The 17,012-nt window shown below is 39.0% G+C and overlaps 1 protein-coding gene across 2 annotated transcripts in view; it reads left to right on the top strand.

The window, feature by feature from the left end:
• The first annotated feature begins 6,205 nt into the window (after positions 1-6,205).
• The window catches only part of hmgcra (3-hydroxy-3-methylglutaryl-CoA reductase a), a 41,595-nt gene continuing 30,788 nt past the window's right edge, over positions 6,206-17,012 (top strand). The window contains exons 1-9 of one of the 2 annotated variants that reach the window (XM_057327785.1): positions 6,206-6,388; positions 6,471-6,558; positions 10,170-10,254; positions 10,354-10,459; positions 12,170-12,276; positions 13,063-13,182; positions 13,302-13,456; positions 13,603-13,832; positions 13,918-14,087. In XM_057327785.1, coding sequence (XP_057183768.1) covers positions 6,220-6,388; positions 6,471-6,558; positions 10,170-10,254; positions 10,354-10,459; positions 12,170-12,276; positions 13,063-13,182; positions 13,302-13,456; positions 13,603-13,832; positions 13,918-14,087 — 1,230 coding nt within the window. In that variant the 5' untranslated portion in view covers positions 6,206-6,219. The remainder of the gene's footprint in view (positions 6,389-6,470; positions 6,559-10,169; positions 10,255-10,353; positions 10,460-12,169; positions 12,277-13,062; positions 13,183-13,301; positions 13,457-13,602; positions 13,833-13,917; positions 14,088-17,012) is intronic. The other variant, XM_057327786.1, reaches the window with a different exon arrangement.

The following is a 17,012-nucleotide window of genomic DNA, read 5'->3' as shown; positions in this document are numbered from 1 at the left end:
TACAGCCACGGTCAGATGCCAAAAGCAAATCATTTGTTACTCTGATCAAAGCAGTCTCTGTACTGTGATGTACTCTAAATCCAGACTGGAATTAATTTGCATTTACATTACATTTCGTAATTTAGCAGATGCTTTTATCCAAAGCGACATGCAAATGAGGTAAACAATGGAAGCAATTGGAACAACATAAGGACAACAAAAAGCATAGGTGCAATAAAAGTGGTCCCATATAGCCTACCACACAAAGCTCAGGGGTTTTTTTTGGATAGAAAGAGTAGAAAAGAGATAGAAGTCAGATCTGATTGCTCAGGTGCTGACGGAAGAGATATGTTTTCGGACGGTTCTTAAATATGGCTCCAGAATCTGCTGATCTTAGCAGCAGGCAGATCATTCCACAAATGTGGAACCGACCCAGAAAAGGGATGTGAGATTGATTTTTTTACCTTTTTAGGATGGCACTACAAGACGTCATTTGTTTGCAGAGCTTAGGGATCTGGCAGGTGCATAAGTCTGCATTAGTGAGTGAAGATAATGAATTCTTCATTGATGTTATTCATTTGGAGGAAGGAACATAATTGAGTTGAAACTACTTTTTCAAGTACTTTAGAAATGAATGGTAGATTCAATATTGGTCTGTAGTTAACTATTTCCCTATGGTCGAGTTGGGGTTTTTTGACAAGGGGCCTTATAAAAGCCTTACATTCTTTAGGCACATATCCTAGTGTCAGAGATGAGTTAATAATGCTAAGAAGAGGATCTATAATTTCTGGGAGCATCTCTTTCAATAGATTTGTAGGTATAGGGTCTAGCATGCATGTTGTTGATTTAGATGACCTAATGATTTTAGACAGTTCCTCATGATCTATGGTAGAAAATAATTGCAATTTCTCCTTAGGGGAGCTGTAGTTAGTTGTTTGATCAGCTAGTGCAGCCTCTGGTTGCATAGTTATAATTTTTTCTCTGATCAACAATTTTATTTTTAAAGTAGTTCATAAATTCATCGCTGCTATGCTGATATCCAAAATCCAAAAAGGTCGCTGATGATTTATTTTTTTGTTAATTTAGCCACTGTGTTAAATATAAACCTAGGGTTGTGCTGGATTTCTTCTATTAGTGATGAAAAGTAGGCAGATCATTGGATACACTTTCTTTAGAGCCTGAGTGTGTTCATTAGTGCTGGGCGATATACTGATTCATACCAAATACCGTTGTGTATTTTTGTTATGATATGAATTTTTAATATACTGCATTACCGGTTTATGTCACTTAAATAACGTGCGGAACGCGGCGCAGCGCGACACTGTTTGAGTGGGGTCCCTTTTCACTGTTGCACTGTTTTGAGGGCACAGCTGTATGTGTTACCAAAGCATGATGGCGAAGATGGATAGGATAGACATTGGGCCTGTGACGATATATATCGCGATTCACACTAATTATACCTGTCTATGTCGATTCTGTTTTATGCACAGCTCTTCCGTGAACTACGGCTCTTTGATCAGTAGGAAGTACTGCTGAGCATAAAAATTACACGATATATCGCCCCAGCCCTAATAGACATCGAAAGTTCCAAAACTGAAGCTGTAGAACGTGATGACACAGAAGAACTGCCAAAAAGAAGAGCCGTGTCTGTTGTTTGGAGGTTCTTTGGTTTTTCTTTACTATACAGAGCGTTCACTATTACTGCACACAGTATGTGCGTGCTGTGAGGTACAGTGACCGGCCATTCACACAGAATGCATCTTTCTAGGCTGCGGCTCTACTTTATCATCATTTTTCTATATACATAAAATGGGCTAAACTGAGGCATTTGGATGTTTGCGTGCGTCTCGCGCATGAGTGGTAACTAGGGCTGAAACGATTCCTCGAGTTACTTGAATTAATTAGAATACAAAAAATCATTGAGGCAATTTTGTTGCCTTGACGCTTTGTTTAATCCATTTAACTACAGTACACATGGAGCACTGTGTTTCCCCATGGACCATTAGTACTAACGCACAGCCCGCTAAACTTGATACATGTTACAGGGCTCTCAAGTCTCACACATTCACCGTGAGACATGCATTTTAGTCTGTACACACGCTCACACGTATTTCTCATGCTGATAAATAAGTGATAGCTTATTGAAATGGTGAACTGCTATTTTACTTAGTTTTAGTCTATTTTGCGAGTGAAACTTGTTTTCCGGCTGCATTGAGTCATAAAACTACATGCGGAATAGTGGATGCTGAATCCTGTTATTTACACATGCCATCTGGCTGTTCTGCGTGTCTGAACGAAGGAACTGCACAGTTTAACATGCTCATGATGCTCATGAATTTGTCTATGTCTGCGCTTTATGAGGACATGAACACATGAACTTCATCTCCAGAGTTTCTCTGAGAGTTTATTTCACAAACATTTTATTGTTTGAGTGAAGAAACAGACATACTAAAAGATAAGCATCTTCCGACAACCTGCCAAAATAAAAGTCCGGTTAACTCAGCATTTTATGTGGACAAATATATTACTATTTAATAGTAAAAAAGAAACTAAAACTAATTTAGATAACTAAATGCATCATATAGTTAGTTGTTTACCTTTGAAATTTTATACATTTGTATTATATTGCATTTTGAATGTAATATGATAATGTAATGTATTTAATGGGTTAACTTTTCACAGATATTAATGTATGCAATTTCAGCAATACAAATTTTATTTTTCTAAAAAGGAAACAAATTAATTTTTCATTTTAAGAGACCTGTCTTATTTTCTCTTGTATATTAAGTATTGCTCTTTAATAAAGAAAAAGTATTTATTATCCGAATACTCAATTAATAGATGGAAAGTCAGTAGAATACTCGATTACTACAATAATCGATAGCTGCAGCCCTAGTGGTAACGTTATATACTGTTCGCTTGTAATGGGAGCGCGCACTGCGCGGCTAAACAGCAGCTGATTGTAACACAGGTGTAGCAATTGCAAGTTGTCATTGCGTTATATTAAATACATTCACGAGCAAACATCTTCAATAAGCGATCGTGTTCCCCTCATAGTCATTGCACAAGTACAAGGCAACGAAATGTGACCTCTGCATTTAACCCATCCAGAGAGTTGTGAACACACGCACAGCACGTGGTGAACACACGTACCCCTGGAGCAGTGGGCAGCTATCACTGCAGTGCCTGGGGGTAAGGTGCCTTGCTCAAGGGCACCTCAGTTGTTACCCGCCGGCCCTGGGAATCGAACCGGCAACCTTCTGGTCACGAGTCCGACTCTCTAACCATTAGGCCACAACTTGATGTGTTTTTTTAGTTTTAATTGTTTCTCTGTATTCTATGATGAGAAATAAGGGTCAGTAGAGGAAGGAGGATTGACAGTGTGATGCGATCGCTTTCCTCTCACATATCTAATTTAAGCCTTTGTTTTAGGATTAAAAAATATGATTTCAGGAAATCATGAAGCTATTGTGACTATGTAAAACACAACGGACATCACATGCCTGTTTTAATGGTAATTTTTTTTACTATTTTGTATTTAACTATTCAGACAGATCATGGTATTAATTTTCTGGTGTGTGCTCCTAACTCTTGAAGGAAAAACCTTGCTGCCAAGGAAAAAAGTTCATTTCTACCCTGTTCTCTATTTATTTGCTTAAATATTATGTATGCAAGTTTCCTTTGCATGCTATTCAGTTGTTAAAGAAGTCTAAACTTTGCAGTTATTATAGTGGAAGGGGGTTGTTTACATTGTGTAGTTACAAGTTTGTGAAATTTGCACAATTAAAAGGTTCTGAATTTTGACTGCAACTGTCATGCATCCTGATTCCTTCACTTCATCATGAGTGCCACCTCTTTATAAACAGCATCATTTTGTGGGACTTACAAACCTGTTTAATACTAGTGTGGAATTTTTCTACAATATTCACTCACCATGATTGTATAAAAAGGCATTTTAAATCAATCAACTGCAGTATTTCCTATCTCAATCAGTAGAAAATGTGGTTTAAAAAATACTGTCATGTACTGTCATGGTCATACCACCCAGCACTAGTGTTCATTAAGGATGCCACAAATCTCAACATAATATTGAACTGTTCGGTACAACCTCCACGGTTCAATACGCGTGAATTGCGGTTTTCTGGTTTTGCATTTAAATTATTTCTGTGCGCTTAATAACTTTCTGAACTGGCTCTGTCCGTGTTTGTCTGTATGTCTGTGCACTGAGATAGATAAACGCATTCCCACGAGTGAATATCTAATGGTGAGTGGTGGTCGGGTGGTGAAGCGAGGCTGCCTGCAACACGAGAAGCAATGTGCTGTTGAGTATTATGCTGACGAACAAACACGGGCTGGCCATCGGAAGCACCAGAACCTAGCGGCTTTATTGTATGCCCGTTGTACCAAAATGGTAAAGTCAGAATTTGGCACATCAAGAATGTATTTCATGTGTTTCACACTGCATACGAAAGCAGCACGTTCACGTTGCTCTCACCCATGCACACGCAGAGAGAGCATCTACAGCACCACACCAAAGTCCGTTTAACGAAAGTCATGACACTCTGTAGCCTTTTGGACAGCTGTTTACGTCATAGCAAGAGCGCCTCCGGGCAGCTATTTAGCGTTGCATTTCTTCCAATTTATTGTAATGGTAGTGGTGCACCTTGTTAATATAAATTATATTTGGCATTGCCCATTGAGCGCTAGTGTTTATAGTGTTAAATGCGCACCACACGTTTGTCTGTTTACTTCCATTACAGCAATCGCTGTAAATTTTGGATTATTTGACAGTCTTACAGATGTACCTGTGCTTTCTGTGCAGTCTTTAGTACAGCCGTGATTCTGGGATATTCGCACAAAGAGCTTATTTGACACGTACGGGTTGGGTTGACATGTCTGGATGTGCGAAGACACTCCCCGTTGAGCAATGATTTTATTTGCACAAGTGAAAAACAAATAGTCCCGCCAGTATTCTACAGCGAGGAACGCAATACTTCGCTTTTGGTGTGCACACACCAAAGGCTTCTTAAGAATCTGTAAACGCCACACACTAAACAACTAATCTGACCACAAATGGAAGAGACTGGGCACGATTATAATCAAATTCCATTTATAGTCGTAGTGAAAATCTAAATTTGTTCCCGGCTTAAGTCACTTAAAAAAATATATTAAAAAACATTACTGGAGACCATAACTGGAGATATTCTTGAGACAAAACAATGGCATTGACATATTTTAAAATATGTCAGGCTAAATTATTTACTGTTAATACAGCTTAAACATTAATTTTAGTCTGGGACTACCCTTAAGCCTAAAGCAAACATTAAAGGCAAAGTATGGATTTTTTTCTCCACTAGAGGTCACAAAACAATTACAATAACAAATCATGAAGGTATAGCTTGATGACAATGGGAAGAAGCATGAAATGATTGGAGTTGTAGTCTTCATGTCCACTATCGATAAAAATCAATTGGATGAGACTCATAAATCATGTTAATGGTTGGCATAAACACCGTTTCTACACTGGACATGAGTGGCCCAACGTAAAGCATCAAAAGACAACAGAGCCTATTGAGGACAGAACATTTTTCGAAGAGTTGACAATCTTTGGGATGTATAGTGCTGCATAAAGTCGAACCTACATGTTTTCTTAAAATGGAAACGGAGGGTAACCTGGACATAATTCCATTGACAGGTGACCCTATAAAGAGGGGCGTGATGCTGTTTAACTACGATTTTCTCTGGATTCAAACATTGTTGAAAATGGTTGGGATAATACTCTATATGGTTGGGATAATAATAATGTTTTTTGGATACTTAGGTGCAAAGTTACTACATATTGTTCCTTTAATATTCTAAGCAAATACAACTTAACTGAGTTAGTGGAAATTGGTAAATCATAAAGTTGAGTGAATATAAACTTTGTTATTGAACACTTAAAAAAGTAAGTTTGCATTACTTTCATAAAGTTATTCCAATTAATCTTTATTAGTTAAAATAACTAAATTTGTCAAGCTGAAAATACTTCTTTTACTTAAGTATGTTTTTACTTAACTATGTCAAAGTAAAAAGATTACCCAAAAACATTTTTACAGTAAATTTAAGTTTTATCCGGAGTGACATTACATTGAAGCTATATGCTTACCAGTTTTTTTGTGTTCCCTGAGAATCAGACTAATGTTGGCATTTCCAACGCTTTGTCAGTTTATCTACAAAAATATAAATATTAAGTTCTATAAAATGATTCATAGAATTATTGTATTGCTAATGATGTTTTTTCCCCTGTTTTGTCTGCAGGAAATCCTAAGCAGCGATATTATTATCCTGACAATCACAAGATGCATAGCAATTATTTATATTTACTTTCAATTTCAAAATCTTCGACAATTAGGTTCCAAATATATATTGGGTAAGTTGTAATTTTTTAAGTTTTATTATTAAGCTAATATTAATCGCAAATTATGATTGCTATTTTAACATTTATTTTATAGGAATTGCAGGACTTTTCACAATTTTCTCCAGTTTTGTGTTTAGCATGGTTGTCATTCACTTCCTGGACAAGGAGCTGACAGGCCTCAAGTATGTAAATTTCTATTCTTCAGATCAGGGATTTTCAAATTAGAGTCCAGGGATCCCCAAGGTGTTCCCAGATCATTTTTTAGAAAAAAAGGCAAACACTAAACTAAGTAAAATGGTGGACATTTCATTAAAGTACATGTTTCTTTTTTAGTTTGGCTAAGCACGAATTACACCACCATTGGACAAAATCAATAGAAAAATTTAGTTGAAGTGGTACATTTGATTAAACACAGAGGTTTTTCATGTCATGTGACCTTTTACATTTAGCAGACGCTTTTATCCAAAGTGACTTACAAATGAGGTAAACAATAGAAGCAATTGGAACAACAAAGGTACAATAAAATGCAAAAGTGCAGTAAAAACTGGTCTCATATAGTCCAGCACAGTATACAAAGGTAAATTTTGGGGGGGATAGAAAGAGTAGAAAAGAAATAGAAGTCAGTACTAATCGGTCAGGTGTTGACGAAAGATATGTGTTTTCAGCCGATTCTTAAAAATGGCTACAGAATCTGCTGATCTTGTAGCAGCTGGCAGATCATTCCACAGATGTGGAACAGATCCAGAGAAGGTATATGAGAGTGATTTTTTTTCCCTTTTTGGGGTGGCACCACAAGACGTTCGTTTGACCCTTATCAAAAGTGACATTAAAACACATTTTAGGCTTGATTTTAAGAAATTTGCATTGTGTATGTCATGGACTTGAGGAGAAGAACCCAATTGCCGGCTGGAGGACCGACTGGATGGCCGGCTGGGACGCCGGCTGGATGGCCGGCTGGATCGCCGGACTGGACGCCGGCTGGACAGCGGAGTAATTAGCCGACGTCATCCCCGGATCCCCTCCCTCCCGCTCGCTACCGGTGCCACCAGAGTGAACGGGGACCGTGGAGTACAAGCCGAAGGGTACCGAGTGCCCCCGGGCAGCGGCAGTCAGGTCAAGGCCCTCCGGCGTGATCGACCGCAAGGTGGAAGTCCCACGTGGAACCCCACCCCCGGGATCGTCCCGGTTGGCCACGAACCTGACCATTGCCGCGAACCCTAGGGGACCCAGCAGCCTCTTCTCAGACGGGGTGAGGCGCTGAGTGAGGCAGCAGTTGAAGATCGTCTTCAACTCTGCCTCGTTGATCTCAGCCCTCTCAGCCACCGCCGAGAATGCCCCGGCGAACTCCCGATTCCCGTAGTTCCCCTGGCGGAAACCTAGCAGCAAGCGGGCTTGAGCGGACCGTGAGGACGACGCCGTGCCGTCCATCTTGCTGCCCGCTGGGTTCTGAATGGGTTCGGTCATTCTGTCAAGGACTTGAGGAGAAGAACCCAATTGCAGGCAGCGTTGGACAACAGACTTTAATAATAAAATATAAAACACAAAACAAAGGCCCACGAGGGGGTAAAACAATAATGACAAAGGATAAACAGGGACAAAGACTAACTAAATACTAGACTAACAAACAATAGACATGAACTAAACTCAACACTTACTACAATGAGACAGGGGAATCCACAACAGGAACAAAAACATGAGAAGACGGTAAGCACAACATGAAACCACGTAGCAAACACAATGACCAAACACAGGACAATGAAACATGAGGGTTTAAATAGGGAAGACAAAGGAGGGATAACGAGCAAGGGCAGGTGTAGAACATAAGACACAAGAGGGAGACAATACAGGAAACAAGAGGGGCGGGGCCAATGACAAGACACTGGAGAGAACGCATATTATTGTCAAAAGGACAATAATATGTTTCTCTCCACACATAACCAAAGACTTTGCCATGGCTCTGCTACAGGACCAAGAAAAACATGACTAAGGAAGCAGAGCCATGACAGTGTACAAGTAGTAGTATTTTCGGTAGTAGTATTTTCTAAATTCAATTCATCACCATTTTTGTTATTGCTAAGTAAATGTATTTATTCATTTTTTATATAGCTTATTGGTAATTCTATAGTATTGAAGGATGCAATTCTCGATTGGTTAAGCAAAACACATAACATTAGTTGTTTAAGTTTTTCACATATAGGCAAGTAGCGGTTGTGTCATGCGAGCACCCAGCAATGTTTTATTTTTAAATGAATTTTGAGAGCTTTTAATTTGAAAAGTTCTGAAAGATATTCAAAGGAGTCTGTCGATTGCTAGACACACTTCTAAAATAGCCGTCATGAAATATGGGGTATGAAAAAACTAACATTATAGCATTGAAACCATAAGCTCTTTGAAAACCTCTGCATCTGTGAATGGCCGGTTGTGCGAGCACCCAGGACTACCTTGAAGTATCTGGGCCCTATTGTACACCCGGCGCAACGCAAGTGTTTTTGCTAGTTTCTCGCTGACGCAGTTCTCATTTTCCCGTCCTGCGCCGCGTTGTTTAAATAGCAAAAGCATTTGCGCTCATTTGTGCGCCCATGGGTGTGTTGGTCTAAAAAAGAGGTGTGCTCAGGCGCATTGTTGGCGCGTTGCTATTTTGAGGAACTGAAAATAGACTGCGCCATAGACCAACTCAAACCTGGTCGAAAGTCTAAAGTCAATATTTTTTTTGTTTAAAAAAGAGCGCATTAGTAGAAAATGAGCCTTTGGGCGGGTCCACATACAACGTGCTTTCACTTTACTTAGGCTATTACACAGAGGGAAGTGCAGCAGCACACAAACACTCCAAATATAAAAAATTAATGGATTACAATGTAAAAGATTATTATTGTGTAATAATAATCCGGCTTGTCATGTAGATGATCTACTCGCGTGCTTTAACCTCACGCACGAGCAGATGCGTTTCCTCTCTAGAGAAGCGTCCAGTCTTTGTTCTTGCAAATTACGCTGTGTAGCGAATCCGCCACGGTAGCGAATCCGCGAGCTGATTGGTTTACTGCACGTTACGCCCAAAAAACACCCATTACTCATTAAGAGAATCAGGACAACCCGTTTAGACCATGCACCCGGACGCACCGACTGTTTTCCCATCGTTAAATTATCAAAAGTGGATTCGGACACACCCTGAGTTTACCTGCGCCGTGCGCTTTAAACCATGCGCTTAGATCATGAAAATAGGGCCCTCTATTCGTCACATAGGATTTGAACCAGGAGAGTGAAGTTCCAGTGATGCCCAATGATTGGAGGCCTTCTGCCTGCCTCTGGACGTTCCCACAGTTATGGTTATAGTTGTTTTCACCCAACCAGATGCTATAGCTAAAACAGCTACCTGCTATATGCCATAAACTTGACTACCCATCCTGATGCTGTCCACATCATAGCAAGTGATTTCAAGTGCAAGTGATTTCGTGCACTTTTGCACAGCTTGTAAAATCTGGACCTGGCAACACCTGTGCACTCACAACCCTTTCCAGCCCGTCACCGCCAGCCTTTCGCATCAAGTGAAATTAATTTATCTAATTTGTTTTACACCACAAACAATATAAAAATTGTAAACTGTCTTAACTGAATTACATATGCAGATATGAGTTTTAAACTGCTGATTATTTATTTAGAGTTTCACATTTTATTTTTGAATATTAAAAATTTACTGAAGTCTGGACCAACAGCCTATGGCTTGTTTTTAAATGTGTTTTTAATATTTATGCTCATATCAAATACATATAAATGCATTTTCTATTTATATCCCTAGTGAGGCATTGCCATTCTTTTTGCTGTTGATTGATCTCTCCAAAGCATGTACTCTGGCCAAGTTTGCTCTGAGTTCGAACTCACAGGTATTTCATATTTTCCCTTCAGATGCAGATATGTTCGCTTCTATAAACTGTAATAAAATTGCATTAGTCTAGTCTTTGAGTTGTCTTTTCTTCCTGCAGGATGAAGTAAGAGAGAATATTGCCAAAGGAATGGCTGTCCTAGGGCCCACATTCACTCTTGATGCCATCGTAGAGTGCCTTGTAATTGGTGTGGGTACAATGTCAGGTAAAAATTACCCTTTTAAGAGGCTGATTACTCAAGACCGTTTTCAACTAAAACCAGAAAACTTTATGCGTTTTGGCTGTTCATTTACATGACAACAGCCTTTTGGGGGACTGAAAATGCAAACTTTTGAAAACAGGTCTCAATATGGAAGTATTTGAAAACGACGGCGTTAACGTCTACATGTAAACTCTGAGGTAGCGCTTTCCAAAAACAATGATATCATACGCATGCCTATTACTCGCTCAATCTCTAGGCATGCTTGAGTATTCCAAAAAACAACAATGGCAGCCTCCATGTTGCATATTTGTGCTGCGTGACATATTTATTAACATTTCTCCAGCAAAAAGTAGATTCACTGCACCACTACGACCAGTGGAGACATAGTATTTGTATACGCAAACTATGAACAAACATACATGCCGAGAAAGTGTATTAAAAGGGATTTTAGCTTAAAACAGGGTATGCGTATGTGCGCAGGCACAGTGTTTCTTTACAGCGCAACATCACCATCCACTGGCGTGGCATGCATAATACAGCATTTTTATTAGTTTTCCCGGATCCATGGAAATGCAGATCGTTTTGATAACGTCTTGTGTATCTGAATATTTTCAAAAATGCAAAGGAAAGACTTCTTTTTTATCGTGTAACCATACTCTAAGACTTAACTCAACAGAACAAGCACTAGAATAAAAAACGGGCGGTTTCCCAGACAGGGTTTATGCCTAGTCCCAGACTAATTAAAACGTTAGTGCCGTCTTTATCGAAAACAACTTGCACTTGCATATATTAAAATATATCAGTGCGATTGTTTTGTCTCAAGATGCACACAGTAATGTTTGTTTGTAATGTATGTTTTTAAAAACACCTTAAATATCCTAATTTAGCTAAGGCCTAGTCCTGCTTTAGGCTAATCCCTGTCCCCTGAATATAATAAATTTTGTCGCTTTTAAATGACAATGATAAACAAGACATTCCATGTATTGGTTAAACAAATTCCCCCAGAGATAAGTTTTCATTCATTTTTAATTGAAAAAAGACACATACTTTGGATTTTGCTTCGAAACATCTTGCTTTTTAGTCAGCAAGTTTATTTTGACGTCAGAATTCATACATTTTCATAAGTTGAATACATTTAACTTATGAAATGAACACTCATTTTGAAGTATTAAAATGTGATTTTAGTGATTGTACATTATACATAATTGTTTTGGGGCATCTAAAATGTCCTAGGATTTGAAATTGACACCCCCAAAATGTGGGTAAGGGAGTCAAATCACTAGCTACTTTTGGCAGATCTAGCACACACACACACCTTAGGAATATGAATATTGAATGTTGGCTGTGTTGAATGTTACTTCAACATAATCGTCACTAAACAACAAATAAAGGTGCTCGGGTTTGTTTGCTTTGTAGGTAATAGCGCAAACCCAAGAAACAATATGACGTAACTAATACTGTAACGGGCATTCTTCTGTGCTTTGAAACAATTATTACAGCACCCTGAACTGTCTCAATACATTACTTTCTTACATTATTTACCGAATGACTGAGATAGTATTACTTTAGTAAAAAAAAAGTGAGGGAGGCGGGTTGTGTGGCATCTTTCTAGAATTTTTTACCCTTGGCGAATTTGCATCCCTGCATACAGTAGTTTGCCTGTTAGTTTAATTTAACACAAGTAAACTTTATTTAGGCACTCTTTTATCGTAGGTGTGCGACAGCTGGAGATCATGTGCTGCTTTGGTTGCATGTCTGTCCTGGCTAATTACTTTGTGTTCATGACATTTTTTCCGGCCTGTGTCTCTCTTGTGTTGGAGGTATGTGAAAACATTTCTTTGTAATGCTCTTGAAGCTTGACCATACGCTAACCAGGGTTTGAAATGAACACCCACTAAAATGTAACAGTAGCAAGTAATGTTGTCAAATTACTAGACAATTTACTGGTTTATGTTTGATAAATTTGCTCACTTCTGTGTAGTTTGTGTAGGCCAAACCTGCAAAGATTTTGCACAAATAGTCAACTTGTGATACATCACGACATATTAAATACAGCCTAATTGACTCAGTCATATCTGACTTTCTAGAGTTAGTAATGTGTAATGTATTGATTTGATTTGTCCCCGTAAAATGCATTTTTTTGCGAAAAGGATGAGGATTATAGAGAAAGGGTTGGGATACAGGATGACTGTCATTTTGGATTAATACGATTTATTATCTTTATAATAATATATTTATACACTTTAAAAAATGTTGGGTCAAAAATCCTTAACCCAACTGTTGGGTAATTTAACCCAGAGAATATTTATACTTTAAAACAACCAATCATTTGGGTTGAAACAATGCAGCATAGGGTAAATTATAACCCAAAAGTTGGGTTTGTCCATTTTTGACCCATCGCTGGGTTGAATTAACTCAACATTTTTTAGAGTGTAAATAAGAAGTAACTGTTAATCCGTTTATATTATTATTTATATTATTTGTTATAAATTTTATAATGGCTGGAAATTTTTACTAGCTAAATTGGCTAATGAACGAAAAATTCATTTCGAAACCAGATGCTTATTTGACCCAGTTTTCTATAAGGTGTGTGCCTATATTCACAGTTATCCAGAGAGAGCAGAGAGGGTCGACCAATCTGGCAACTTAGTCACTTTGCTAGAGTTCTAGAGGAGGAACAGGACAAGAAACCTAACCCTGTCACACAAAGGGTTAAAATGATCATGGTATGATTGCACTGATCCAAGAGCATTTTCTTTCTAAAAACACTAAACTCCTTGCTACAGTGTTATTGAATAAAGATTATTTTGTCTCTAACAGTCTATATCACTTTAATATTCTGCAGTCATTTGGCCTGGTGATGGTTCACGCCCATAGCCGGTGGGTTGCTGATCCTGCATCCAGTAATGAAACTCTTGATATTTCTCAAATTGGAGTGAATGACAATATGCCCAAGAAGATTGACCCAGACATGCCACTGTGGCATTTTTATCTGTCCAGGTATGCACATTTCAAAGATCATCTAATTTATGCTAATGATTGTTTTAACTAATATGCCTGCCATTTCCCCCCTTATATATTGTGAATTAGCATTATGCATAATCCACTAATATAAATATTTTGTCATTTTATGTCTGTGCATTTAGAATGATCAGCATGAACATTGAGCAGATGATCACATTGGGTCTCGCCCTGTTTCTGGCCGTGAAGTACATTTTCTTTGAGCAGGTGGAGACAGAGTCAAGACTGTCCCTCAAAGTTCCCACATCAGGTTCTTTACTTACCCAGAAATGGTCTCCTGACCAGTGCTGCAGGAAATGGGTTTCCTATTCTAGCAAACCTGCAGAACCACCAGTTGTTACTAAGGAGGAAAGAGGTATTCCCCTTAATTTTCTTTTTAATTAAATTTTTGGTTTAATTTCAAAGGCAACACTTTGATGAAATATATTTTTACCTTTCAGATTTAGTGATTCGGCCCTTGACTGCCCCAAAGGAACATGAACAAAAAAGTACTTTTATATTAGGAGAGGTTGAAGCTCGGGAAAACATAGATATGTGGAAATCTAAGATCAATTTACCTGCTGAACCCAGACCTGTGGAAGACTGTCTGTCCATTCTGAAAAACCCAGATGTAATTGCCGACCCATATATTGTCATATGCAATGGTCAAATAATTTTTATATTAAAAATAGGGGTTTAAAGATATACAATATATTGCATATCTTGAAACGTAGCTTGGAGCTATAGAGATTGTATCACGATTGTTAGCATATTTTTTATGTATTTTTCAGTGACTGGTATATTTATTTTTTTATTCATTTACATACAGAATGTAAAATTAAACCTTAAGAGGTGGTTTCCCAGACAGGGATTAGCTTACGTTTACATTTAGGCATTTAGCAGATGCGTTTATCAAAAACGACTTACAGAGAAGTTAGAAAACAAAGTAATTTGTCAAAAGGAGAAATTAAAAAATATAAGTGCTTATACCAAGATATTAGCTTTCACAGAGCTGGAACAATAGCTGTCGAGAGAGAGAGAGAGGGTGTTAGTTTTTTTTATAGAGAAGTCAACATTTACCAGCCAAGTATTGGAAAGATATGTTTTAAGTTGTTTTTTAAGTGTTGAGAGAGATGTGGTTGACAGGACTGCATGTGGAAGATCATTTCACCAGCAATGAGTAGTGAAGGAGAATGAGTGGGAAATATATCTAGTATCCTTTTGTGAGGGTATTACAAGACACTGTTCATTCGCTGAGCACAAGGTTCTGGGTGCGGTGTAAAAGTGTAGTGCATCAGTGACTTAAACCTGCGGCTGGGTGAACATAACATCAGAGAAGGGGCTTAAAATCCATCATGGCAGAAAGAAGTGCCTCAGTGAGAGCTTAGTGAGGGGCCTCACATTGACCAATTCTTCCTCAGAGGTAGGGCAAATCAATCGAGTGAAGCCCAGTGGAGGGACAAACACCACAGGGTATCATAACCCCAGACAAAGCCCAATTTACCTCCACTGATGAAGAAGAAAGGACGATGGATGGAAGATCTTGTACACTTTGGCCTAAATCGTGCCACAACGAATGGGCAACCATCGACACAGATCTCGTTCAGCTGCTAGAATGCTTGAACGGAGATGTTGAAAGGAACCTGGAGAAGATGGGGAGATTATCTACACCTGTGGGGCAGAAAGGTTTGGATTGTAAAACAAGAGACCAAAGTCAAAGAAGGAGCTGGTAGGCCAGCCAAAGTCCAGAAAACAACAAGGGATTGACAGACTTGTGAAGGAAAGGGCTAGACGTGTTTGCAAGGCGATATTAAATATCTAAAAGCAGAAAGCTTGAGAAAGCAACAAAAGAGTCAGTACAGAAGACATGCCACCAATTGAACTACCGGAGTGCCAGGTGGATATAGGGCCCCCTAAAAGGAGTGAAGTTGCGAGCGCAGTAGAGCGGGGAAAGATCAGCATCAGCCCCTGGATGCAACATTATTCCATACAAACTACAAGAATGCCCCAGAAGTACTAAAGTACCTTTGGAGATTAATGATAGTGGCATGGAAAAAGCAGGTGATACCAAAAGCTTGTAGTAGGGCTGGAGGGATTTTGATTCTGTCTAATCAGCCTACTGAATTTGGAAGGTAAGATTTTTTCAGAGTTTTGGCACTCAGATTGTCAGCGTTCCTGAAGAACAACAACTTTGTCAACATAAAGCAGAAGGTATATTCATAGGGGGATGAGATGCTGCTCCAACTTTGGTGACAGGGATGCAAAGGCAGGCCTCAGACACCGGGATATTGTGGGGCAAGTTCAATATGGCAGGTGCATTTCAAAAAATGAGAATATCATTGTAGCAAAGCTCAATAAATCGGAAGGAAGGCGGCGGGAACCGGCGAACAATCAAACATATTTAATCCAAAATAAATACACAAAAAATACAAAAAGGAACAAACCGGCAGCCCCTCGCGGACGACTGCCGGCAACATGAACATAAACAAAACTTAACTAATGTCCGGGCCCGGTCCTCTCTCGCCGTTTCCTCCTGTCGCTCGGCCTTTTATGCTTCCGATCTCCTCCGTGGGAGATACGACGCCCAGCTGATCCTCGTTATCGCTCGCGTCACTGGCCTCTCTTCCTCCTCCCACGGCTCTCGTCTCGCCTCCTTCGTCACAATCATGAACAAGTTATTTTTCTTTTGTAATTTAATTCCAAAAAGCAAACTTTCTTATATTCTGGATCAGTGGTCACCAACCCTGCTCCTGGAGATCTATCATCCTGAAGATTTCAGCTGTAACCCCAGTCAAACACACCTAAACTATCTAATCAAGGTGTTCAGGTTTGCTTGATAATTAAAGACTGAAGCAGGGTTGGAGCTGCAGTCTGCAGGATGATAGATCTCCAGGAGCAGGGTTGGTGACCACTGTTCTAGATTCATTACACACAAAGTGAATTCAATTGAAAGTCAAATTTTTTTTTATTCTTATGGCTACGACTTACACTTAAAAAAAAACTGTTTCTAAAAAAATTTGAACATTTTCTCAAAGATTAATCAAAAAATTATTTACTAAACAGAAATGTTCAAGATCTCCAAAGTATGTTAAATTATGCACTCAATACTTGGTTGGGGCTCATTTTGCACAAATTACTGCTTTAATGTTTAATTACTGCTAAAATGTGATCAGCCCGTGGCACTGCTGAGGTGTTATTGAAGCCTAGGTTGCTTTAATAGTGGCCTTTAGCTCGTCTGTATTGTTTGATCAGACGTTTCTAAACATCCTATTGACAATACACCATAGATTCTAAATTGGGTTCAGGTCAGATGAGATGGCTGGCCAATAAAGCACAGTAATATCATGGTCAGCAAACCAGTTAGAAGTAGATTTTGCATTGTGGGCAGGTGCTAAGTCCGGCTGCAAAAGGAAATCGGCATCTCCAAAAAACTTGTCAGCAGACGGAAGCATGAAGTACTATAAAATCTCCTGGTAGATGGCTGCATTGACTTTGGACTTGATAAAGCACAGTGGACCAACACCACAAGATGACATGGTACATCAAAACATCACAG

The sequence above is a fragment of the Triplophysa rosa genome, unplaced genomic scaffold (genome assembly GCF_024868665.1).
Source record: "Triplophysa rosa unplaced genomic scaffold, Trosa_1v2 scaffold297_ERROPOS213765, whole genome shotgun sequence".
NCBI classification, from domain to species: domain Eukaryota; kingdom Metazoa; phylum Chordata; class Actinopteri; order Cypriniformes; family Nemacheilidae; genus Triplophysa; species Triplophysa rosa.
This window is presented reverse-complemented; position numbering and strand designations above follow the sequence as displayed.